Source organism: Pygocentrus nattereri, chromosome 12 (genome assembly GCF_015220715.1).
Source record: "Pygocentrus nattereri isolate fPygNat1 chromosome 12, fPygNat1.pri, whole genome shotgun sequence".
Classification (NCBI taxonomy): Eukaryota; Metazoa; Chordata; class Actinopteri; order Characiformes; family Serrasalmidae; genus Pygocentrus; species Pygocentrus nattereri.
In genome coordinates this window covers 32,510,637-32,538,457 of record NC_051222.1, presented here as the reverse complement: position 1 = coordinate 32,538,457, position 27,821 = coordinate 32,510,637, and the positions used below count along the sequence as shown (strand labels likewise).

General features: G+C 41.3%; 1 protein-coding gene across 1 annotated transcript; it reads right to left on the bottom strand.

The window, feature by feature from the left end:
* Window positions 1-1,107: 1,107 nt before the first annotated feature.
* Window positions 1,108-26,567, bottom strand: LOC108412699. Its single transcript, XM_037543286.1, has 7 exons — window positions 26,541-26,567; window positions 26,051-26,117; window positions 7,777-8,127; window positions 4,602-4,828; window positions 4,415-4,420; window positions 2,593-2,708; window positions 1,108-1,150 (listed from the first exon to the last, which is right to left on the bottom strand). Exons 1-7 carry the CDS (start codon window positions 26,544-26,546, stop codon window positions 1,108-1,110), a joined length of 816 nt encoding a protein of 271 aa, XP_037399183.1. The 5' UTR covers window positions 26,547-26,567.
* Window positions 26,568-27,821: the final 1,254 nt, after the last annotated feature.

Genomic DNA, 27,821 nt, shown 5'->3' with positions numbered 1-27,821 from the left:
GTCAGAGTACATCAAAGAGGTTGTCGACAAAGATGTCTAAACTACATGACTGATGGCAGCATTTCTCACATAGTGCCACTTGCACAGTGGACTGGTTCTATAATAAACCATTTGATGTAGGCCATAAATGCAGTCATAATGGGGCCTTTAGGTGTAGAAGAGCTCAGTGAAAGTGGGTCAGAATTTGTCAAAAGGCCTCAATATGGTATGACTATTGATAAGGGACCATGTTCAAGGACGTTTACCAAGTTTTGGTCAGACTGACCTTTTGACCTTTGTATAATAAGTAGAAAAGTCAACTTTTTTGATTATTTACTGAAGCTACAGCATTATTCTAGACTAACTTTGAAAAGTATGGATCAAAATCCAGAGACTAGTTCGAAAAGTATGGAAATCATGGACGTCGTGTCCTCCAGCCCAAAGAGGAAAATGACTGTCCGGACTGTTATCAGCGCAAAGTTCAAAAGCCAGCATCTCTGATGGTGTGGGGGTGTGTTAGTGCCCATAGCAGGGGTAACTTGCACATCTGTGAAGGCATCATTAATGCTGAAAGGTACATACAGGTTTTGGAGCAACATCTGCTGCCATCCAAGCAACGTCTTTTTCAGGGATGTCCTTCTTATTTCAGCAAGACAACGCCAAGCTGAGCATCTGAAGTTGTACATCAAGTAAGAATGGGAAAGAATTCCACCTACAAAGCTTCAACAATTAGTGTCCTCAGTTCCCAAACGCTTATTGAGTGTTAAAACGAAAGGTGATGTAACACAGTGGTAAACACGCCCCTGTCCCAACTTCTTTGGAATGTGTTGCAGGCATCAAATTCAAAATGAGTGAATATTTGCAAAAAACAATAAAGTTTATCTGTTTGAACATTAAATATCTTGTCTTCGTAGTGTATTCAATTGAATATAGGTTGAAAAGGATTTGCAAATCATCGTATTCTGTTTTTATTTATGTTTTACACAACGTCCCAACTTCACTGGAATTGGGGTTGTATAAATCATAAATGTTTCACTTCATATGACGATCACTGTTTTTTACAGCTTTGGGGTCCATTTCTTATAATGGCTCAGTATTACTGGAATCTCACACTGCAGCTCCATTTTCTCACACTACAACTTCGTCTCTGAACACTCGGACCACAACTCCTCTGAGGGTTCAAGCAGACACAACATTATCAGTTAGAGATTAACTGATTATGTTCATCATCAGTGACTGAGGAAGATGAAGATGAAGTGGACTTTTCCTTCCAGAGTCCAGCATTAATGCTGATGATAACCTCTTTCCCTTGTGAAGGACTTTGAGTCGGTCACTCTTCACTGATTGGTCAGCTCACCCGTGTTATTTACTCTTCTTAAAGCAAACGTACAAAGTGCTGCTCATCATCTCTCAGAGCTGCTTCAGGATCAGATTCCTCCCTGTTTTATATCTCAGGCTCAGAATCAGATCCTAGCACAGCAGAGCTGCTCTGACAGGCCTTGTGAAGATCAGAGCAGCTCTGCACAAACACACTCATTAGCTGTAGAGACCAATGGAGCTTAGCTTTAGCTTCAGGAAATGGACATATGGAGCTGATTCACAGTGGACTGGACACGACGAGACTCAGATTAAACCAAATCCAATTGAATAAATGATTGATATTCACCATTAGTACTGCAATTTAGTCTGAGACTAGGTTTAATCCACATCTGGGAAATCAGCCTTTAAGAATGTGATGATGTCTGAGTTGATGTATCATCTTCTGTTGGTTTGTTGCTGCCATCTAGAGGAAAGTAGGTGTAATTACATGGACATTGTCCTATAAGGCCCATCACTGACTGACTGATATCTGATGCTCTGACACTTCATCCATCTTTCCCTTTTTTGCTCCCTCATATTTCAGTTATTTACTAACAATACTGTTTGTATTTCATTAATAAGGGTATTAATTGTTTCATTAGGTAACTTTTACAGTTCTGGTACACAGAGATTATGTAGATCAGCTAAAGTTAGTTTGGAGGGAAATAACGACATAGACATCTATGAACTCAGTCAGAAGAGTCTTTACTGTAAATATTGGTAAATATCACATACAATGAAAGATAATAAAGGCATAACAAAATAGTAGGGAAAAAACAAACATGCACTGTTATAATATTAATGTTGCAGGAATGGTGGGGAATAATTAGGATGAACATAAAGAATCAGGACAGTTCACAAGCAAAGAAAATAATCAAATGAAACTGGACTAATCTGCCCTGCTGGACACTTGACTGTAACAATAATCAAAAGAAATCCATCCTGACTATATTCAACTAAAGCAGTGGTCACCAACCTTCCTCCTGGAGATCTGTCCAGCAGATTCATTTCCAGCCCTCGTCTAACATGCTGCCTGACCCTTAATTAACCCAACTGCCTTCCGGGTTTGGTGACCACAGAACATGAAGTTTTTATACATTTTAAAGGTTTTTCCTTTAACTGTGCTTCCAAGACAAAAGACTTTAGAATGTAACTAGAATTTAATGAATAAATGATTACAAATTCTTAAAATAATAACAAAATAAGTACAACGGATCAGTGAGACATCTCCAAAAAAAAAAAGCTAATTTTAACCTCTCTGTCTCTCTCGCTCCTTTCTTGAGTGGATGAGTTAAGTCTGAGTGGTTCCCATGGTGATAATCGGTGTCAAGAGCTGTGTACGTGTCGTCCTTAGCATTAGGGTCAATGTTCTGGAGAGAGGAGAGTTAGAGAAGATGAGCAGTTTGACAACATCAAATATATCAAATTTACACTACAGAGCAACAGACCAGATAACTTACCCGTTGGATCTTTGCATTATTAGCTGAAAGTCATTCCCTCTTTTTCCTGAAAAAGCTGAAAAATATCAGTATTAATAATAAAAAATATTCCAGTCAGTTGAAACAAGATGCACATACATACCAAAACACCAAAACACCAATGATGACAAAAACACATCCAATTCCAGCCCCGAACCCAACAACAGCAATCAAAAATACTGACGTCTTGACCCCTGTGTGCAGAGAAATGTGAAAGATTTTAAGAATATATTGTAAAGTGTAATAAAGTGTTTTGGGCTCATTAATGTTCTTTTAGCCATAATACCTTTATCACTGACAGTCACTGCAGCTGATTTCTGAGATCCATGTTCATTCAGAGCCACGCAGTAGTAGGATCCACTCTGTAGAGCCCTGTAACTGTGTCCAGATCCTACAGGTGACCTTCCACCTTCTTTAAACCAGGTGTAGTTCTGCACAGGTGGGTTTCCATCACTGCTGCAGGTCAGATTCAGTAAAGCACCATCCACTGTTTCACCAGAGGGCATGAAGGACACTGAGACGCTCTTTGGGCCATCTAGAGGTAGAATGATAACATTACACTTCACTGGGCTGATTTTCTGTTAGAACAAACTATAGATGTCCGGCAGAAGAACATCGTGTTTTATTGCCGGTATCCATCGTCAACTTTAGCATGTGAATATTACTATTATAGATTTAGGATTAATTTACTTGGAATTACTGTAATCCCACACTTTTCTTGTTTCTATGTAACATGCATTATAATGTATAATGTACATACGTTTAGATAATGAAGCTAAGTATTATTTTTTTATCAAATCATCCCTTAAACCGTGGGTTCTTAAGTTTTTCTGAATGCACCTCTTTTTCAGGGTTTCAAATGTTTTCAACTGTGATAAGCAAAAATATATGAACAGTCCTCTCTTCCCAAAAACATCCATCCATCCATCCATCCATTTTCTAAGCCGCTTCTCCGTCAGGGTCACGGGGGGGTGCTGGAGCCTATCCCAGCAGTCTTCGGGCGGAAGGCAGGATACACCCTGGACAGGTCGCCAGTCCATCACAGGGCAGACAGACAGACACAGACAGTCACTCACACCTAGAGGATATTTAGCATGTCCAATTGGCCTGACTGCTTGTCTTTGGACTGTGGGAGGAAACCGGAGCACCCGGAGGAAACCCACACAGACACGGGGAGAACATGGGGAGGACCCTGATCACCCAGCCGGGGAATTGAGCCCAGGCCCTCCTCGCTGTGAGGCGACAGCGCTACCCACCACACCACAGTGCCGCCCTTCCGAAAAACATTCCACAGCAAAATGAACCAAGTACCATTAATGATGGAGAACATATAATCTACAGCTGAAATGCAAAACGTTTCTTGGACACACTAAAACACATTTGTGCATATAGAGACAAGCATGAGCATAGATTAAGACACAGGAGAGGCCCTGATTCTGCTGTGAAAAATGCTCTTTTATTAAACACCAGCAAAGACACATACAGAGAACTCTACCATGGGGGAGGTCACCACTAGCCCTATGCTCCCCGTCTATGACAACCAGCCACCAACACGTAAGCTCTGTCACTCAGTTCATAATAACACATATAGCACATACCTGTACCTGACAGAAAACAACATTAAGCAACACAAACAGTTCATTAGTTGGCCTGGTTGGAAAGTATCACAGCCTGTGTGGCCGTGAGAATAGTCATGGGTTAAATTTTACCGCAAACTGTTCAGCATGAACCTTAGCTTTGGTTGTGTTCTGAGACTGAATGAATGAATCTGTACTTACATCTGACATTAAGAGTGACCTCAGGAGAGGTCAGGCCCAGTACAGCACAGCGATACCTGTCCTTATTCTCCCTGCTGACCGACTGCAGGTGGAGCTGGTCAGTACTGGAGGATGAAGAATTTCGATTTCTGTACCAGGTGAATGTTGGTCTGACTGTCAGACTGCAGCTGGTTTTACATGTCAGAGTGACATTATCTCCCTCCATCACTCTCTCAGGAACCTCCACCTGGAGATCTGAGAACCAGAGAAAGAAACTCACACTGTGGAGACTCACACTCGCTGAGTGAATATATTAGTGGAGTTAATGATCTACTGTTAATACAGCGCTGTTAAACACCTCAGTGTGCTGATCGACTCTGACTAATGTACTACAGTTAATGAACTACTGCTAATACAGCGCCGTTAAACACCTCAGAGTGCTGATCGACTCTGACTAATGTACTACAGTTAATGATCTACTGCTAATACAGCTCTGTTAAACACCTCAGTGTGCTGATCGACTCTGACTAATGTACTACAGTTAATGATCTACTGCTAATACAGCGCCGTTAAACACCTCAGTGTGCTGATCGACTCTGACTAATGTACTACAGTTAATGATCTACTGCTAATACAGCTCTGTTAAACACCTCAGTGTGCTGATCGACTCTGACTAATGTACTACAGTTAATGATCTACTGCTAATACAGCGCCGTTAAACACCTCAGTGTGCTGATCGACTCTGACTAATGTACTACAGTTAATGATCTACTGCTAATACAGCGCTGTTAAACACCTCAGTGTGCTGATCGACTCTGACTAATGTACTACAGTTAATGATCTACTGCTAATACAGCTCTGTTAAACACCTCAGTGTGCTGATCGACTCTGACTAATGTACAACAGTTAATGATCTAATGCTAATACAGCGCCGTTAAACACCTCAGTGTGCTGATCCACTCTGACTAATGTACTACAGTTAATGATCTACTGTTAATACAGCTCTGTTAAACACCTCAGTGTGCTGATCGACTCTGACTAATGTACTACAGTTAATGATCTACTGCTAATACCGCTCTGTTAAACACCTCAGTGTGCTGATCGACTCTGACTAATGTCCTACAGTTAATGATCTACTGCTAATACAGCGCTGTTAAACACCTCAGTGCGCTGATCGACTCTGACTAATGTACTACAGTTAATGATCTACTGCTAATACAGCGCCGTTAAACACCTCAGTGTGCTGATCGACTCTGACTAATGTACTACAGTTAATGATCTACTGCTAATACAGCACCGTTAAACACCTCAGTGTGCTGATCGACTCTGACTAATGTACTACAGTTAATGATCTACTGCTAATACAGCGCTGTTAAACACCTCAGTGTGCTGATCGACTCTGACTAATGTACTACAGTTAATGATCTACTGCTAATACAGCGCCGTTAAACACCTCAGTGTGCTGATCGACTCTGACTAATGTACTACAGTTAATGATCTACTGCTAATACAGCTCTGTTAAACACCTCAGTGCGCTGATCGACTCTGACTAATGTACTACAGTTAATGATCTACTGCTAATACAGCTCTGTTAAACACCTCAGTGTGCTGATCGACTCTGACTAATGTACTACAGTTAATGATCTACTGCTAATACAGCGCTGTTAAACACCTCAGTGTGCTGATCGACTCTGACTAATGTACTACAGTTAATGATCTACTGCTAATACAGCGCCGTTAAACACCTCAGTGTGCTGATCGACTCTGACTAATGTACTACAGTTAATGATCTACTGCTAATACAGCGCTGTTAAACACCTCAGTGTGCTGATCGACTCTGACTAATGTACTACAGTTAATGATCTACTGCTAATACAGCTCTGTTAAACACCTCAGTGTGCTGATTGACTCTGACTAATGTACTACAGTTAATGATCTACTGCTAATACAGCGCTGTTAAACACCTCAGTGTGCTGATCGACTCTGACTAATGTACTACAGTTAATGATCTACTGCTAATACAGCGCCGTTAAACACCTCAGTGCGCTGATCGACTCTGACTAATGTACTACAGTTAATGATCTACTGCTAATACAGTGCCGTTAAACACCTCAGTGTGCTGATTGACTCTGACTAATGTACTACAGTTAATGATCTACTGCTAATACAGCTCTGTTAAACACCTCAGTGTGCTGATCGACTCTGACTAATGTCCTACAGTTAATGATCTACTGCTAATACAGCGCTGTTAAACACCTCAGTGTGCTGATCGACTCTGACTAATGTACTACAGTTAATGATCTACTGCTAATACAGCTCTGTTAAACACCTCAGTGCGCAGATCGACTCTGACTAATGTACTACAGTTAATAATCTACTGCTAATACAGCGCCGTTAAACACCTCAGTGTGCTGATCGACTCTGACTAATGTACTACAGTTAATGATCTACTGCTAATACAGCGCTGTTAAACACCTCAGTGTGCTGATTGACTCTGACTAATGTACTACAGTTAATGATCTACTGCTAATACAGCTCTGTTAAACACCTCAGTGTGCTGATTGACTCTGACTAATGTACTACAGTTAATGATCTACTGCTAATACAGCGCTGTTAAACACCTCAGTGCGCTGATTGACTCTGACTAATGTACTACAGTTAATGATCTACTGCTAATACAGCTCTGTTAAACACCTCAGTGTGCTGATCCACTCTGACTAATGTACTACAGTTAATGATCTACTGCTAATACAGCTCTGTTAAACACCTCAGTGCGCTGATTGACTCTGACTAATGTACTACAGTTAATAATCTACTGCTAATACAGCTCTGTTAAACACCTCAGTGTGCTGATCGACTCTGACTAATGTACTCCAGTTAATGATCTACTGCTAATACAGCGCTGTTAAACACCTCAGTGCGCTGATCGACTCTGACTAATGTACTACAGTTAATGATCTACTGCTAATACAGCGCCGTTAAACACCTCAGTGTGCTGATCGACTCTGACTAATGTACTACAGTTAATGATCTACTGCTAATACAGTGCCGTTAAACACCTCAGTGTGCTGATCGACTCTGACTAATGTACTACAGTTAATGATCTACTGATAGAATTGATGTGATTATATAACAGAACTGCTTTGTGATCCTGAACACCAGTGAATGAAGTACAGTGTCTTATTTCTGCTGATGGATCTTACCTGTGACTGAAAGATCAACTCCACCTGCACCTTGATACTTTCCTCCAGGTTTGTCTGTTATAAATGTGAAGTAATATTTACTTTGATCCTTTTCTGTCACAGTCTTAAATCTGAGAGAGCAGTCACGATGTTCATCTCCGAGGTACTGAACTCTGCCTCTGTACTCTGGATCATCTAACAGATCAGGAGGTTCTGAACCAGATGTAACCAGCACTTTAGTCCAGAAAGCTTTTTGGACTGAGTGACCACTGGGAGGTGTGTAAGTACACTCCATAGTTAATGCAGACCCCTTCAGAGCACAGACAGATTTAGAGTTGTAATTCACAGCCCACTCATCCTGAGCAACAACTCCTGCAACACAACACACAGAAATGTGTAAATTATCACTGTTTGGGTCTCAGTCAGTAAAAATGCTGCATAAAGTCTCCACTTCAGCTCATTTCTAACACGGTTCAGCTGAGTTTGAATAATCAGCTGTGACAATCTGAGCTCATTTTGGGGGGGGCAGTTTCCATTACTCATAAAATATATGACACATTCTTATAACGTTGTGGTGTCGTTTACATTTTAATGTGTAGTAACAGCTCAGACTCACCAGAGATGAAGATCAGAATCAGCAGAGAAACAGTCAGAGCCATTCTGAGTGAGATCAGCAGGTCAGCCTGTATGATTATTCATAACAAAATGCTGTTTATTTACAAGATATATGTCATTTTAATGGTAATAAATTCCTCTGAATGAATCTTTCTGTGCCGTGAGCTCATACATGCAGTTATTCACTAGAAGCTTTTTATGTGCTGAGCAGTTTTACAGGTCTCATGTTAGCGCTGCTCTAATGCTATATCAATGCACTAAACTACCAGAGCGTCTCACTCATTGTTTTACAGGTCTCGTATTACCGCTGCTCTAATGCCATATCAAGGCACTAAACTACCAGAGCGTATCACTCATTGTTTTACAGGTCTCATATTAGCGCTGCTCTAATGCCATATCAATGCACTAAACTACCAGAGCGTATCACTCATTGTTTTACAGGTCTCGTATTAGCGCTGCTCTAATGCCATATCAAGGCACTAAACTACCAGAGCGTCTCACTCATTGTTTTACAGGTCTCGTATTACCGCTGCTCTAATGCCATATCAATGCACTAAACTACCAGAGCGTCTCACTCATTGTTTTACAGGTCTGGTTTTAGCGCTGCTCTAATGCCATATCAATGCACTAAACTACCAGAGCGTCTCACTCATTGTTTTACAGGTCTGGTTTTAGCGCTGCTCTAATGCCGTATCAATGCACTAAACTACCAGAGTGTCTCACTCATTGTTTTACAGGTCTCGTATTAGCGCTGCTCTAATGCCATATCAATGCACTAAACTACCAGAGCGTCTCACTCATTGTTTTACAGGTCTCGTATTAGTACTGCTCTAATGCCATATCAAGGCACTAAACTACCAGAGCGCATCACTCATTGTTTTATAGGTCTCATATTAGCGCTGCTCTAATGCCATATCAATGCACTAAACTACCAGAGCGTCTCACTCATTGTTTTACAGGTCTGGTTTTAGCGCTGCTCTAATGCCGTATCAATGCACTAAACTACCAGAGTGTCTCACTCATTGTTTTACAGGTCTCATATTAGCGCTGCTCTAATGCCATATCAATGCACTAAACTACCAGAGCGTCTCACTCATTGTTTTACAGGTCTCGTATTAGTACTGCTCTAATGCCATATCAATGCACTAAACTACCAGAGCGTCTCACTCATTGTTTTACAGGTCTCGTATTACCGCTGCTCTAATGCTATATCAATGCACTAAACTACCAGAGCGTCTCCCTCATTGTTTTACAGGTCTCGTATTACCGCTGCTCTAATGCTATATCAATGCACTAAACTACCAGAGTGTCTCACTCATTGTTTTACAGGTCTCGTATTAGCGCTGCTCTAATGCCATATCAATGCACTAAACTGCTAGAGCGTTTCACTCATTGTTTTACAGGTCTGGTTTTAGCGCTGCTCTAATGCCATATCAATGCACTAAACTACCAGAGCGTCTCACTCATTGTTTTACAGGTCTGGTTTTAGCGCTGCTCTAATGCTATATCAATGCACTAAACTACCAGAGTGTCTCACTCATTGTTTTACAGGTCTCGTATTACCGCTGCTCTAATGCCATATCACTGCACTAAACTACCAGAGCGTTTCACTCATTGTTTTACAGGTCTCATATTAGCGCTGCTCTAATGCCATATCAATGCACTAAACTACCAGAGCGTCTCACTCATTGTTTTACAGGTCTCATATTAGCGCTGCTCTAATGCTATATCAATGCACTAAACTACCAGAGCGTATCACTCATTGTTTTACAGGTCTCATGTTAGCGCTGCTCTAATGCTATATCAATGCACTAAACTACCAGAGCGTATCACTCATTGTTTTACAGGTCTGGTTTTAGCGCTGCTCTAATGCCATATCAATGCACTAAACTACCAGAGCGTCTCACTCATTGTTTTACAGGTCTCGTATTAGCGCTGCTCTAATGCCATATCAATGCACTAAACTACCAGAGCGTCTCACTCATTGTTTTACAGGTCTCGTATTAGCGCTGCTCTAATGCCATATCAATGCACTAAACTACCAGAGCGTCTCACTCATTGTTTTACAGGTCTCGTATTAGCGCTGCTCTAAAGCCATATCAATGCACTAAACTACCAGAGCGTTTCACTCATTGTTTTACAGGTCTGGTTTTAGCGCTGCTCTAATGCTATATCAATGCACTAAACTACCAGAGCGTCTCACTCATTGTTTTACAGGTCTCGTATTACCGCTGCTCTAATGCCATATCAATGCACTAAACTACCAGAGCGTTTCACTCATTGTTTTACAGGTCTGGTTTTAGCGCTGCTCTAATGCCATATCAATGCACTAAACTACCAGAGCGTCTCACTCATTGTTTTACAGGTCTGGTTTTAGCGCTGCTCTAATGCCATATCAGTGCACTAAACTACCAGAGTGTCTCACTCATTGTTTTACAGGTCTCATATTAGCGCTGCTCTAATGCCATATCAATGCACTAAACTACCAGAGCGTCTCACTCATTGTTTTACAGGTCTCGTATTAGTACTGCTCTAATGCCATATCAATGCACTAAACTACCAGAGCGTCTCACTCATTGTTTTACAGGTCTCGTATTACCGCTGCTCTAATGCTATATCAATGCACTAAACTACCAGAGCGTCTCCCTCATTGTTTTACAGGTCTCGTATTACCGCTGCTCTAATGCTATATCAATGCACTAAACTACCAGAGTGTCTCACTCATTGTTTTACAGGTCTCGTATTAGCGCTGCTCTAATGCCATATCAATGCACTAAACTACTAGAGCGTTTCACTCATTGTTTTACAGGTCTGGTTTTAGCGCTGCTCTAATGCCATATCAATGCACTAAACTACCAGAGCGTCTCACTCATTGTTTTACAGGTCTGGTTTTAGCGCTGCTCTAATGCTATATCAATGCACTAAACTACCAGAGTGTCTCACTCATTGTTTTACAGGTCTCGTATTACCGCTGCTCTAATGCCATATCACTGCACTAAACTACCAGAGCGTTTCACTCATTGTTTTACAGGTCTCATATTAGCGCTGCTCTAATGCCATATCAATGCACTAAACTACCAGAGCGTCTCACTCATTGTTTTACAGGTCTCATATTAGCGCTGCTCTAATGCTATATCAATGCACTAAACTACCAGAGCGTATCACTCATTGTTTTACAGGTCTCATGTTAGCGCTGCTCTAATGCTATATCAATGCACTAAACTACCAGAGCGTATCACTCATTGTTTTACAGGTCTGGTTTTAGCGCTGCTCTAATGCCATATCAATGCACTAAACTACCAGAGCGTCTCACTCATTGTTTTACAGGTCTCGTATTAGCGCTGCTCTAATGCCATATCAATGCACTAAACTACCAGAGCGTCTCACTCATTGTTTTACAGGTCTCGTATTAGCGCTGCTCTAATGCCATATCAATGCACTAAACTACCAGAGCGTCTCACTCATTGTTTTACAGGTCTCGTATTAGCGCTGCTCTAAAGCCATATCAATGCACTAAACTACCAGAGCGTTTCACTCATTGTTTTACAGGTCTGGTTTTAGCGCTGCTCTAATGCTATATCAATGCACTAAACTACCAGAGCGTCTCACTCATTGTTTTACAGGTCTCGTATTACCGCTGCTCTAATGCCATATCAATGCACTAAACTACCAGAGCGTTTCACTCATTGTTTTACAGGTCTGGTTTTAGCGCTGCTCTAATGCCATATCAATGCACTAAACTACCAGAGCGTCTCACTCATTGTTTTACAGGTCTGGTTTTAGCGCTGCTCTAATGCCATATCAGTGCACTAAACTACCAGAGTGTCTCACTCATTGTTTTACAGGTCTCGTATTAGCGCTGCTCTAATGCCATTTCAATGCACTAAACTACCAGAGCGTTTCACTCATTGTTTTACAGGTCTGGTTTTAGCGCTGCTCTAATGCCATATCAATGCACTAAACTACCAGAGCGTCTCACTCATTGTTTTACAGGTCTGGTTTTAGCGCTGCTCTAATGCTATATCAATGCACTAAACTACCAGAGCGTCTCACTCATTGTTTTACAGGTCTGGTTTTAGCGCTGCTCTAATGCCATATCAATGCACTAAACTACCAGAGCGTCTCACTCATTGTTTTACAGGTCTCGTATTACCGCTGCTCTAATGCCATTTCAAGGCACTAAACTACCAGAGCGTATCACTCATTGTTTTACAGGTCTCATATTAGCGCTGCTCTAATGCCATATCAATGCACTAAACTACCAGAGCGTCTCACTCATTGTTTTACAGGTCTCGTATTAGCGCTGCTCTAATGCCATATCAATGCACTAAACTACCAGAGTGTCTCACTCATTGTTTTACAGGTCTCGTATTACCGCTGCTCTAATGCCATATCAAGGCACTAAACTACCAGAGCGTATCACTCATTGTTTTACAGGTCTCATATTAGCGCTGCTCTAATGCCATATCAATGCACTAAACTACCAGAGCGTCTCACTCATTGTTTTACAGGTCTGGTTTTAGCGCTGCTCTAATGCCGTATCAATGCACTAAACTACCAGAGTGTCTCACTCATTGTTTTACAGGTCTCGTATTAGCGATGCTCTAATGCCATATCAATGCACTAAACTACCAGAGTGTCTCACTCATTGTTTTACAGGTCTCGTATTAGTACTGCTCTAATGCCATATCAATGCACTAAACTACCAGAGCGTCTCACTCATTGTTTTACAGGTCTCGTATTACCGCTGCTCTAATGCTATATCAATGCACTAAACTACCAGAGCGTATCACTCATTGTTTTACAGGTCTCGTATTAGCGCTGCTCTAATGCCATATCAATGCACTAAACTACCAGAGCGTCTCACTCATTGTTTTACAGGTCTGGTTTTAGCGCTGCTCTAATGCCATATCAATGCACTAAACTACCAGAGTGTCTCACTCATTGTTTTACAGGTCTGGTTTTAGCGTTGCTCTAATGCCATATCAATGCACTAAACTACCAGAGCGTCTCACTCATTGTTTTACAGGTCTCATATTAGCGCTGCTCTAATGCTATATCAATGCACTAAACTACCAGAGCGTCTCACTCATTGTTTTACAGGTCTGGTTTTAGCGCTGCTCTAATGCTATATCAATGCACTAAAATACCAGAGCGTCTCACTCATTGTTTTACAGGTCTCGTATTACCGCTGCTCTAATGCCATATCAAGGCACTAAACTACCAGAGTGTATCACTCATTGTTTTACAGGTCTCATATTAGCGCTGCTCTAATGCCATATCAATGCACTAAACTACCAGAGCGTATCACTCATTGTTTTACAGGTCTCATATTAGCGCTGCTCTAATGCCATATCAATGCACTAAACTACCAGACGTATCACTCATTGTTTTACAGGTCTCGTATTAGCGCTGCTCTAATGCCATATCAATGCACTAAACTACCAGAGCGTCTTACTCATTGTTTTACAGGTCTCATATTAGCGCTGCTCTAATGCCATATCAATGCACTAAACTACCAGAGCGTATCACTCATTGTTTTACAGGTCTCATATTAGCGCTGCTCTAATGCCATATCAATGCACTAAACTACCAGACGTATCACTCATTGTTTTACAGGTCTCGTATTAGCGCTGCTCTAATGCCATATCAATGCACTAAACTACCAGAGCGTCTCACTCATTGTTTTACAGGTCTCATATTAGCGCTGCTCTAATGCCATATCAATGCACTAAACTACCAGAGTGTCTCACTCATTGTTTTACAGGTCTCGTATTAGCGCTGCTCTAAAGCCATATCAATGCACTAAACTACCAGAGCGTCTCACTCATTGTTTTACAGGTCTCGTATTAGCGCTGCTCTAATGCCATATCAATGCACTAAACTACCAGAGCGTCTCACTCATTGTTTTACAGGTCTCATATTAGCGCTGCTCTAATGCCATATCAATGCACTAAACTACCAGAGCGTCTCACTCATTGTTTTACAGGTCTCGTATTACCGCTGCTCTAATGCCATTTCAAGGCACTAAACTACCAGAGCATATCACTCATTGTTTTACAGGTCTCATATTAGCGCTGCTCTAATGCCATATCAATGCACTAAACTACCAGAGCATATCACTCATTGTTTTACAGGTCTGGTTTTAGCGCTGCTCTAATGCTATATCAATGCACTAAACTACCAGAGCGTATCACTCATTGTTTTACAGGTCTGGTTTTAGCGCTGCTCTAATGCCATATGAATGCACTAAACTACCAGAGTGTCTCACTCATTGTTTTACAGGTCTCGTATTAGCGCTGCTCTAATGCCATATCAATGCACTAAACTACCAGAGCGTATCACTCATTGTTTTACAGGTCTGGTTTTAGCGCTGCTCTAATGCTATATCAATGCACTAAACTACCAGAGTGTCTCACTCATTGTTTTACAGGTCTCGTATTACCGCTGCTCTAATGCCATATCACTGCACTAAACTACCAGAGCGTTTCACTCATTGTTTTACAGGTCTCATATTAGCGCTGCTCTAATGCCATATCAATGCACTAAACTACCAGAGCGTCTCACTCATTGTTTTACAGGTCTCATATTAGCGCTGCTCTAATGCTATATCAATGCACTAAACTACCAGAGCGTATCACTCATTGTTTTACAGGTCTCATGTTAGCGCTGCTCTAATGCTATATCAATGCACTAAACTACCAGAGCGTATCACTCATTGTTTTACAGGTCTGGTTTTAGCGCTGCTCTAATGCCATATCAATGCACTAAACTACCAGAGCGTCTCACTCATTGTTTTACAGGTCTCGTATTAGCGCTGCTCTAATGCCATATCAATGCACTAAACTACCAGAGCGTCTCACTCATTGTTTTACAGGTCTCGTATTAGCGCTGCTCTAATGCCATATCAATGCACTAAACTACCAGAGCGTCTCACTCATTGTTTTACAGGTCTCGTATTAGCGCTGCTCTAAAGCCATATCAATGCACTAAACTACCAGAGTGTCTCACTCATTGTTTTACAGGTCTGGTTTTAGCGCTGCTCTAATGCTATATCAATGCACTAAACTACCAGAGCGTATCACTCATTGTTTTACAGGTCTGGTTTTAGCGCTGCTCTAATGCCATATGAATGCACTAAACTACCAGAGTGTCTCACTCATTGTTTTACAGGTCTCGTATTAGCGCTGCTCTAATGCCATATCAATGCACTAAACTACCAGAGCGTCTCACTCATTGTTTTACAGACAGAATGATCAAAGTGCCCAAAAGTGGCACTGCACTTGTTAATCTAAACCCTTCTCTGTCAAACAACGACCCCTTCTTTATTAATTGATCCAGCCAAAAGAGCATTTCTTTACCTTTCTTAAGCGATGTTCATCTCCTGAACCCAGAGAACTAATGAGGCGAACAGAAGGAGCTTCATCAGTTTAAGCAGTGAGTGTGAATGAGGTTAAAGTATTGCTGTGTTCTCACACCCTGACCATCAGTCTTCCTGTTTGCACTAGTTGCAGCCAGTGTTTCTTTAAGTAAAGGAATATAATCTCAGTACAGCTGAAAGACATTAAACTGTTGGAAAAAGCTGCATATTGAAGAATATTAGTGACGGACTTTTCCCTTCGTCTTTTCTGTAAACAGAAGCTTCTGTGACCAGCAGCTTCAGGATCAGATTCCTCCCTGTTTTATATCTCAGGCTCAGAATCAGATCCTAGCACAGCAGAGCTGCACTGACAGGCCTTGTGAAGATCAGAGCAGCTCTGCACAAACACACTCATTAGCTGTAGAGACCAATGGAGCTTAGCTTTAGCTTCAGCAGATGGACATATGGAGCTGATTCACAGTGGACTGGACATGATGAGACTACATGCACTACATGAGCAGCATTTGGAGTGGTGTCACTGCCTGTTTATGTTGAGTACTAATTTAGTCTCATCCAGATTTAGAATCAGGAAGCAGCAGTGAGTCAAACCGGCCTCAGCGCAGCTCACACTTTATCAAGCACAGATCACACACATCAGCTCAGTATGTTGGTGTAAATGTTTACCAGATAAATATGAAGCTCTTAAGTCTTTAATCGTCTTGTTCTTTTAGCTTTTCAGCACTCAGATTAAACCAAATCCTCGACTAAAGTTAAATAAATTATAGATATTCACCGTCAGTGCTGCAGTTTAGTCTGAGACTAGGCTTAATCCACATCTGGGAAACCAGCCTTTAATGACATCAACACATATTTTACTCTTTACCAAAAATGAATAAACTCTTAATGATTAGACGAGAGTTGCTTTATCTTTTATTGCTTTCTGCTGCCATCTAGAGGAATGTAATTACATCTAGCTGTAATAACATGCACACTGTACTATGAGGCCCATCACTGACTGACTGATATCTGGAGCAGCTCATCTGACACTTCATCCATCTTTCTCTTCTGCTCATCATATTTCAGTTATTTATTAACAATATTGTAGCTTTCATTAACAAATGGAGGTTAGGGAACCAGCCTCGCAACCGGAAGGTCGCCGGTTCGATCCCCAGAGCTGACAGCACATGACTAAGGTGCCCTTGAGCAAGACACCTAACCCCCAACTGCACCCCCAGTGCTGTGGATTGGGCTGCCCACCGCTCCGGGGAAGTGTGCTCAGTGTCCACTAGTGTGTATGTCTATTCACTAGTGTGTATGTGGTGTTTCACGTCATGGATGGGTTAAATGCGGAGGTGAAATTTCCCTGTTGTGGGACTAATAAGAGTCACTTAATCTTAATGAAGTTTGGAGGGAAATAATAAGACAGACATCAGTGAACTCACTTAGAGGCTTTACTGTAAATATCAAACTTACAATGAAAGAAAATAAAAACACGTACTAGAAAAAAACAAAATGCACACTGTTACAATCTTAATATCGCAGGAATTGTGGGAAATTATTAACAGAACTGAATTAACTTAAAGAGTTTCAAAGCCTCTCATTAATATTCATTAAAAAGATGAAAATCTCCATAAAACAGTAGTAAAGTAAGTGCTATTGATCAGTAAGCGACCTCTAAAATAAGCCTTTCATAAACATGTGAGAAGAACTAAGAAGCCCTGACAGAACCTGCTATACCTTTCCTGTGACTCTCAAACTGAGCTGTCCTATAATACACACTCTCTCTCTCACTCTCTCTCTCATTCATTGGGCGGATGTATTTCGTCTGCGTGGTTTCCATGGTGATAGTTAATCAGCATCTGTTGTTCACAATCTGAACGAAAACAAAGACAGGAATCTATAACCAACCAGTCTCTGAGTACAGATCATCAGAAGGACTGGAATGAACCGTCTGTGTGAGGGAAAGAGAGAATGAAGTAGAGGAGGAGAAATGAAGAAATGTGGACTTTGTAGGAATTCTTTATAAACCTGAACGTCTGACTGAACTGAGTTTCTGAAGAGACACTTACTGCAAGTGTGTTGTACACATCATCAGAGGACCTGGACACGGGGTCAAGAGCTGTGTACGTGTCATCCTTAGCATTAGGGTCAACGTTCTGGACAGAGGAGAGTTAGAGAACATGAGCAGTTTGAGTTCTCACTGATAAACAAAGTATTTACATTACAGATGAAAACAAATAAAATATTTAACTCTCTAAATTTAATTTCTTTCAACAGATAATGGGCTATAATATTTATATCCAGCTAAAATGACAGCCTGACATATTTAAGGCCTTTTTTGTTTTAGCACATATTTTAAATAAACTAATGGATTATTCTTGAACTTCTGTAGTTAATTTACATGTCAGCAGACATGCTGTGATATTTTGGTTGTTGGAAAAGTTTTGGTATATTACATACCACTGTTTCCTTACATACTTTTGGTCTGTAGTTCCTGAAGTGTTTCTCTGCGTGGAGGTGCTGAGACTGAATCTCAGACTGAGCTGTAGAGCCCAAACTGCAGAGCTCAGAATCAGCACTTTATACAGCACTCTTACTCCACACCTGTGCTTCTCTACAGACACGTCTTAGATCAGTACTGCCATCTACATGTGGAGATCTGTAATGACTCCAGCTGCTGGAGCTCCTCTACACTGCAGAGCGTAGTGTTTACTCTGCAATAACCCACTAAATCACCTCAACAGGTAAGAAATAACCTTGAGAAGTTTAATCAGAGGAGTTACAGCAGCACAAACACTAAACTGTGCAGGTCAGCTTCACTCCAGTAGCTTTAACAGCTCACCTGGTGGTCATCTTCCTCCATCATTCTCTTCTTCTTCTTGATCCAGCTGTCAGAAAGACGTTAATGTTGTAAAATGGTACAAATGTCAGACCCCCTCAATTTCCAGTTAAAACATTAAATACAATTAAATGCAAGTTATTCATTTGTCAGAAAGGATTTCTGATGAGGTTAGATATAATAAACTTGTATGAGAATCAGGAAAGTCAAATAAAATACATGAAAACTAGGAGGTTCCAAAAAGCTACAGAGCTACAGAGGAAATTGGACTCTTAACAACCACCTGGAAGACCTGGTAGACCAGCAGAACTACCCCATCAGATAAAGCAACCATCTTTAAGAGAGGAGAAAATCAAGCTGCTTCAGATCTGAAAAAAACAAAAGGTTTTTTTCTGTCCATCTTTCCACTGTGAGAAGATGACTCTGTCTGAAAGGATTTGAAGCTGTCAAGCTGTAATGGTACAGATGAAACCAGACACTCACAGATGAGTCTTGAGTTAAGATCTTTCATAACAAAGGGATGATCCAAAATCATAGTCAAAAATCAGAGATCCACAATAAGACAAAAGGGCACAGCAAAAATCAAGGTCGGGACGGAAAAACAGGTCATACACAGAGGTAGATAAACCGACAGTGGAGAAACGCTTGGTGCGCTCATAGTGAGATCATACTTCACAAAGAAGCTAAGATAAAGCCAGCAGGAACAATGGAACAGAGAAACAGGTGTGTGTGTAATCAGAAGTCTGGTGAAGTTGAGTACTGAAAGGTTGATTGGTTGGAGTCCTGAGTCATGTGAGGCAGTGAGGGGTTCTGGGAATTGTAGTTTGAGGCAGCTGTGTCAGCTGTAGTTCAAGACCTTTCAGAGAGAGCCATGATAGAACCCCTCCCCCCAGGAGTCCAGGACGACTGAGGAATTATGGCGCCCACAACGACCACCACCTACCCGACCAAAGGCACCAGAGGGCAATATCCCAGAGCCATCCCAGTGCTGGACATGAACCGGACCACTAGTCCTGTGTAGACAGCCGAACCCGGTCTCCAGACTGAAAGGAGGTGGTCTCCCCATGATGCTTGTCTGCATGTTCGCTTAGCATGCCTGAGAGCTGCCTTGATGTTTGTTCCCAAACCTTCTCACTGCATTTCATCCAATCGTCTATGGCTGGGATGTCAGAAAGGGATACAGTCCACGGTGCTAGTGGAAGTTGGTATCCTAATACACATTGAAATGAAGTTATTTGGGTAGCGGAGCAGATTAGAGGGTTCTGAGCGATCTCAGCACAGATGAGAAATTTAGACCAGTCATTATAGTTACTACTACAAAAGGCTCTTAAGAATTTTCCTAACTCTTGATTTACCCCTTCACATTGTCCGTTTGATTGGGGATGGTATCTGGAGGTGAGACGTTTATGCCGAGGTGTTCACAGAAACCAGATCACATCCTTCATGTGAACTGGGAACATCGGTCTGAAACTATGTCTTCAGGGATTCCAAAATTATACAAAACGTGGGTACAGGGCAAAAGCAGTGTCAAATGCAGTAGGCTGGGCCTAAAGGGGATAAATCTCACTCTTCAGGAAAAGTGGTGTATTCATCTGATAGGGGTACATCAGTGACAAAGTCTATGATTATGTGTGACCAGGGGTGTTCCATTACTGGAAGTGGCATAAGCTTGCCAGCAGGTAAGGTTATAAGAATGTTACTCTGAGCACATACAGTGCAGGAGCAGACAAGCCGATGAACATCTTGCAATCACTAATCATTGGAGAGCAGTTGCTTGAGTTTGAAACTCACCAGGGTAACCAGAACTTGGGGAAGAATGTGACCACATGATCAAACTTTCATGGAATTGAGTAGGGATGTAATGTTTGTGGGGGACTGCTGCCAGGAACATTAATGTTTTCTATAGCTTGGTCAAATTCCTCATCAATTTCCCAATGCATAGATGCTATCTGTATGGAGGATGGTAGAATGGGCTGAGGTTCGGATGTATCACTCTCAGTGTCTTCCTGGTGGATACATGATAAGGCATCTGCTTTGGAGTTACGGGAACCAGGGTGATAAAAAGTACTAAATTGAAATAGAGAGAAAAACACATACTGATGTGTTTGTCTGGGTATCAGGCGTTCGGCAGAGCGGATATATTCTAAACCTTTGTGGTCAGTAAGGACCGGGATGAGCTGATCCCTCCAGATGAGCTGCCAATGATGCCATTTTTCCAGCTAATTTAATGGCTAGAAGTTCATGGTCTCCAATGCCATAGTTTAGTTCTGCCAGGGTGAGTTTGTGAGAATAAAATGTGACTGGGTACAATTTCTCAGGATTACCATTCTTTTGTGAAAAAAACTGCACTAACTCCAGTCTCCGATGCATCTACTACTACTATAAAGGGTTTATAACGATCAGGGTGTTTGAGGATACGGGCTGAGGTGAACGCAGGTTTGAGGTTCTAAAGGCTGTTTCAGCAGCAGGGGTCCAAATCAATTTTTTAGTGGAACCTTCTAGAAGGGCAGTAAGTGGCTGCCACTTGGACGCTGAAGTTTCTACTGAAATGCCTGTAAGATTTCTGTAAGTCTTTCACAGATGTCGGAGTGGGACAGTGATCTACAGCCTCAGCCTAGTGATCATCAATTAGTACCCCCCAAATCAGGTCCTGTTGAAGGTGAAACTCAAACTTTTCCCCTTTGACAAACAAACTGTTTTCTACTAGACATTTAAGGACTTGTGAAATTTGACTGACATGGGTGTCGTTATCTGGTGAATAGATCAAAATGTCATCTGTGACAAATTTACCGATCATGTCTCTAAGAAAATCACTTATAAATGATTGGAAGACAAAGGGGGTGTTAGAGAGCCTGAAAGGCATGACAAGGTTTTCATACTGTCCCAAATGGTGGTGAAAGCAGTCTTCAATTCATCTCCCTCCTTTATCAGGGCTAAAGTATAGGCACTACAAAGGTCTAATTTTTTAAAAGAAATGAGCACCTCGAAGTTGCTTCAAAGCTACTGGGACAGAAAAACAGGTAATACACAGAGGTAGACAAACAGACAATGGAGAAATGCTCGGTATGCTCGTAGTGAATGATACTTTGCAAATTAAGCCTGGGCTTAAATACTATGCTAGCTTAACACTTGAAATAAGGAACAAGTTTGTCTGTAATCAGAAGTCCATTGAAGATGATGTTTGATACATTGGATTGAGTCCTGAGTCACGTAATGCAGCAAGGGGTTCTGAGAATTGTAGTTTGAGGTGGCTGTGTTGGCTGTAGATCCAGCCATGCTGGAGGAAGGTGTGACGTTACAGAGAAAAGCAAATAGACAAAAAAGAACATTTACAAATGAAACAAAGAAGCTGCTGGTGTTCTCAGAGCAATGGACTGACCACCCCAGAGTTCGGACCTCAACATCAATGAATGTGTTTGAGTTGACTTGGATAGTGAAAACAGAAAATGTAACCAACTGAACTTTAAACTTTAAACTTTTTTTGTCCACAAAAAAGTAGCATCTACGTTATTGAGGTGTTGACTGAAAAGTAACTGAAGGGTGGTCTTTGGCTTTTGCTCAGCACTGCAGTGTTTTCAGTACTCTGCAGTTTTGATGCATGAAGGAAGATGGAAAGAAGTGATGCAAATGTACCAGAATGACGTTCATGCTGATACAAATGTTGTTTCTTACCATATCAAGAAGACAATTGCAATAAACGCTGCAACCTCACAGAGTCCAACTCCAACAACCACATACAGAATCATGGAACATTGTGCTGAGAGACACATGGACAGAAAAACAGAGCAGGTATTCATACATTCTATTAATCACCTTCAAAGGTCTCAGTAAACTTCCATTAAAATTTATATATGTTCAAAATACCTTTTGAACTGACAAGCATTGCAGCTGATTTTATGGATCCATGTTCATTCAGAGCCAAACAGTAGTACCATCCACTGCTTTTGGAGTCAAAGATGAAGCTGTAACTGTGTCCAGATCCTACAGGTGAGCTTCCACCTTCTTTAAACCAGGTGTAGTTCTGCAAAGGTGGGTTTGCATCACTGCTGCAGGTCAGAGTCACTGAACTGCCTTCCACTATTTCACCAGAGGGATTGATGGACACTGAGGCACTTTTTGGAGGATCTAAAATAAGAATATCATTCTAATCAAGACGTTAGATCTTTAGAAAGGCTACAATATGTAGAGTGTAGAAATATAGAATGAATAAATGGAACCAATAAACAGAATATACCCACACAAAACATTCAGAGTTAGATCTTCAGAGAGTTTCTCTCCATGTTCATTACTGGACCTGCACTTGTATTCTCCACTGTCCACAGAGCTGATCTTCTTCATTGTGTAAGTCTCTCCTTTTGCTACTAATGATGTTCCTTTAAACCAGGTGTAGTTCTGCACAGGTGGGTTTGCATCACTGCTGCAGGTCAGAGTCACTGAACTGCCCTCCACTATTTCACCAGAGGGGCTGATGGACACTGAGGCGCTCTTTGGACCATCTAGAGGTAGAAAGACACACTTTATAAAGCTGCTTTTGTGTTTGAAGTGATCTTCAGTAAAACTGTAGATAACATCTTCTTGTGTACTAGCAGATGTCCATCATTCTATTCAGTATATGAACATCACTGTTGCAGATTTAGGATTAATTTCCAAAACATTTCTTGATTCTTTGAAGATGAAATTCCTCCAGATACCGATTGTTTTAATATTATAAGAAACTACACAGAACAATGTTTAACTTCCCTGCATGTGAATCAGACATTAACATCAGATAACATTAGATTCAAAATAAATCACAGAGTGAAACAGTGAGGAGTCACTGGCTGTAGTCAGTGGTAAGTAGAGTGACTGTCTGCACTGTGGAATTATGGTCTGTCTAGCTGGCTAATAAGCTTTTACCTGGTCGTTTGAAGGCTCTTGACTTTAGGTTTTAATGTGAAGTAAAGAGGAGAGGCTAACACTAACATTAGCTAACTGATCATGCCATTTAAACATTGTACAGTGATTCTTAAGAGAGTGCTTCTTTTACAGATTCCCTGAAAGGACATGTGTAAAATGTTATGTGGGTTCTCCTGCCTGATAAATACCATGAAATGACATTCCTTAAATGAATAATCCTGAGATAATTATTGAGATATAGAGAAAACCTACGTGCATTCCATGCTCCGCCCTAATACACCATTCAGGCATCTCTCAGAGAGAGAGAGAGAGAGAGAGAGAGAGAGAGAGAGAGAGGGGGAGAGAGGGAAAGAGAGACAGAGAGAGAGGATAGAGAGAGAGAGAGGCTGAGGGAGAGAGAGAGAGAGAGAGAGAGAGAGGCTGAGGGAGAGAGAGAGAGAGAGGCTGAGGGAGAGAGAGAGAGAGAGGCTGAGGGAGAGAGAGAGAGAGAGGCTGAGGGAGAGAGAGAGAGAGAGAGAGAGAGAGGCTGAGGGAGAGAGAGAGAGAGAGGCTGAGGGAGAGAGAGAGAGAGAGGCTGAAGGAGAGAGAGAGAGAGAGAGAGGCTGAGGGAGAGAGAGGAAAGAGAGAGAGAGCGAGAGAGAAAGAGAGAGAGAGAGAGGATGAGGGGGAGAGAGAGAGAGAGAGAGAGAGAGAGGGAGAGAGAGAGAGAGAGGCTGAGGGAGAGAGAGAGAGAGAGAGAGAGAGAGAGAGAGAGAGAGAGAGGCTGAGGGAGACTGATAGGGCTGAAAGATTACTGATCAAACAGAAAGCTAAGGGCAGTAAAGGCTTTGCCCCTCCCTAAATCTCTAGTGGTGGCCCTGTCCACTCATGTAGCTGTAACAGTCAGCGCTGCTTTTTAAATGAAACAAAAATCTTTATTTATTAAGCTAATTAGAAAAACGTGATTCATCACAATGAACTACTTTAATCGTTCGACAGCCCTAATTCTTACACTACATACATAAACTTTACAGTGGAGATGACGGGTTATGAGGGGCTTGTTGTTTTGATTATGAAGTCCTGCAGAAACACCTCAGGTTTTACTGTAGAGACCCATCACTAACCTCAGCATATGAAGATTAAAACAGCAGACTGGAGATGTTTACGTCATGTTATCTAACTACCAAACCATCCATGACCTCAGACGTGTCCGAGCAGTGAAAACACAAAAACAGGCAGGATCTTCACAACAAAGACCAGGAACCCCAGTTTCACAGGGTGTGTATAAATATATCATGAGAACCTGAGAAAATCCCCAGTTCACTACTTAAAAAGACACATGAGCTGCTGCCACATCAGATTTGGGTTAAATTTAATCACAGACAGTTCAGCACGAAGCCTCAGCTTTGTTTATTTTCTGAGACTGAATGAATGAATCTGTACTTACATCTCACATTAAGAGTGACCACAGGAGAGCGAAGACCCAGTACAGCACAGTGATACCTGTCCTTATTATCACTGCTGACCGACTGCAGGTGGAGCTGGTCAGTACTGGAGGATAAATAACGTCCATTTCTGTACCAGGTGAATGTTGGTCTGACTGTCAGACTGCAGGTGGTTTTACATGTGAGAGTGACTTCATCTCCCTCTATCACTCTCTCAGGAACCTCCACCTGGAGATCTGAGAACCAGAGAAAACAAACTCACACTGTGGAGACTCACACTCGCTGAGTGAAAGAGTTATTGTGAATATTTCTGCACAAATATAGACGTAACATTAAACATTATAGACTGAACATGCAGCTCTGATGAAGTCGTTAGATTTGATTTAATAATATTTTAATCACATAATAATGTAAGATGTTCTATAAAGGACTGATGTGATTATATTACTGAACTGCTTTGTGATCCTGAACACCAGTGAATGAAGTACAGTGTCTTATTTCTGCTGATGGATCTTACCTGTGACTGAAAGATCAACTCCACCTGCACCTTGATACTTTCCTCCAGGTTTGTCTGTTATAAATGTGAAGTAATATTTACTTTGATCCTCTTTTCTCACAGTCTTAAATCTGAGAGAGCAGTCACGATGTTCATCTCCGAGGTACTGAACTCTGCCTCTGTACTCTGGATCATCTAACAGATCAGGAGGTTCTGAACCAGATGTAACCAGCTCTTTAGTCCAGAAAGCTTTTTGGACTGAGTGACCACTGGGAGGTGTGTAAGTACACTCCATAGTTAATGCAGACCCCTTTAGAGTACAGACAGATTTAGAGTTGTAATTCACAGCCCACCCATCCTGAGTAACAACTCCTGCAACACAAAACACAGAAATGTGTAAATTCTCACTGTTTGGGTCTCAGTCAGTAAAAATGCTGCATAAAGTCTCCACTTCAGCTCATTTCTAAGACGGTTCATTTCAGCTGAGTTTGAATAATCAGCTGCACAAAAAGCACAATGTGACAAATCCACAGTGGATCTTGTAGCAGGGTGGAGTGTGTGTGAGTGTGTGGAGGGGAGGGGCAGCACAAGTGACCACAGTATCATATATAATAATAAACTCATAACTGTACAGAGTTCAGTGAGAAGTAGCAGCTCAGACTCACCAGAGATGAAGAGCAGAACCAGCAGAGAAACAGTCAGAGACATTCTGAGTGAGATCAGCAGGTCAGCCTGTATGATCACAATATTAACAAGATAATGTTAATTTACTGAGATATTTATGCAAATTAAAGGGTCATCAATATGTCTGTATCTGCTAAAGCACTTTCATAGTGCAGATAAAGCTCAGTCAGCAGAAAGAAAGCAGGCAGAGTTCATACACACACTTAGTTCACTGTCCATTAGAGGCCTGTAATGTAGTGAGCCTCATGTTCTACAGGCCTCATGTTGGAGCTGCATTGCTGATATTATATACATGCACTTCATTATTAGAGTCTCAGTAAATGTTCTGTAGCAGAACCAAAAGATCAACAGTCAATCTACACTTATTAAACTAAACACAACACAAATATTAATATCAGTTCACTTCTCTGTCCATTAACTATGAATTAATGACTCTCTATTCATTCCAAAAGCACTAAGAGTGTTTCTTACCTTCATTAAGCGACGGTCATCTCCTGAACTCAGAGAACGAATGCAGAGAAAAGGAGAAGCTTTCACAGTTTAAACTGCTAAACTGTATGTGGTTAAAGTTTTGCTGACTTTCTCAAATTCACTGACATTTATTCTTCCTGTTTTCAGTCCTTCTTTATTTTAGTACACAAGACACACTTATTCTCATTAAACCTGAATAAATAGTAGAACCTAGAAAAACTGCTGTATAACTGAGGAACATTAATGAGTGAGCTGTGAGATGATGAACATTTTTCCATGTAATCAGTCACTTTTCACTTTTCCCTGTCTTTCTTGTTGTATGTAAACAGTGTGAGTGACTTCAACTGACCAGCAGCTTCATTTCCTCTCATTTAGAAAACGTGAGGGCAAGGCAGTGGTCAAAATACACAAGAAGGCAAACATGAAGAAATGCTCAGTAAGTCACAAGGATACAATACTTCACAACCCTACAACACTAAACCTTCATTAAACAATGTTCATCTCCTGAACTCAAAGAACAAATGAGAACAACAGAAGAGCTTCATCAGTTTAAAAACCCGGTAGTTAAATCATTCCCGCCTTCTCACATCCTGACAGATATTCTTCCTGTTTTTACCGAAGTCATCATTCGTTCTTTTTTTTTAAACAATATAAACTACTGGAAGAACTGATCCATATTGCAGAATTATGATGAGTCAGTACTGAGATGATGAACGTTTTCTCCTTTAAGTTTTCGGTAGACAGTGTTGGCGACTTCAACTGCCCAGCAGCTCCGTTTTCTCACACTACAACTTAATTTATCTCTGACCACTCAGACCACAGCCTCCTCTCTGTGCTCAAGCTAAAATAGCACCCGCAACATTGTGGGTTTGAGTTTAACTGCTGATGTTTGAGTTTAACTGCTGATGTCATTTTCTCCACTGACAATGACTAAAAGCTGTGTCTTCCTCCATTCTGTTCATAATCAGTGACTGAGGAAGATGAAGATGAAGTCCAGCATTAATGTTGATGATAAACTCTTTCCCTTGTGACTTTTAATTGGTCACTTTTCACTGATTGGTCAGCTCATTCATTCTATTTTCTCTTCTTACAGCAAATGGACAAAGTGCTGCTCATCTCCTCTCAGAGCTGCTCCAGGATCAGATTCCTCCCTGTTTTATATCTCAGAATCAGATCCTAGCACAGCAGAGCTGCTCTGACAGTCAGGCATGGATCGTGCAATAGGTTTTATGGGCGTGTGCCCAGGAGGCTGAGCCACTATGGGGCCCTGAAAGCAATTAT

Excerpts from the sequence above, each read along its gene's own strand:
- LOC108412699 (XM_037543286.1), bottom strand. Across the intron at positions 8,128-26,050 it reads GGTTCTGCTCTTCATCTCTG|GAGTTGTTGCTCAGGATGAG; the intron begins GTGAGTCTGAGC and ends GTTGTGTTGCAG. Across the intron at positions 4,829-7,776 it reads AGTTGATCTTTCAGTCACAG|ATCTCCAGGTGGAGGTTCCT; the intron begins GTAAGATCCATC and ends TCTGGTTCTCAG.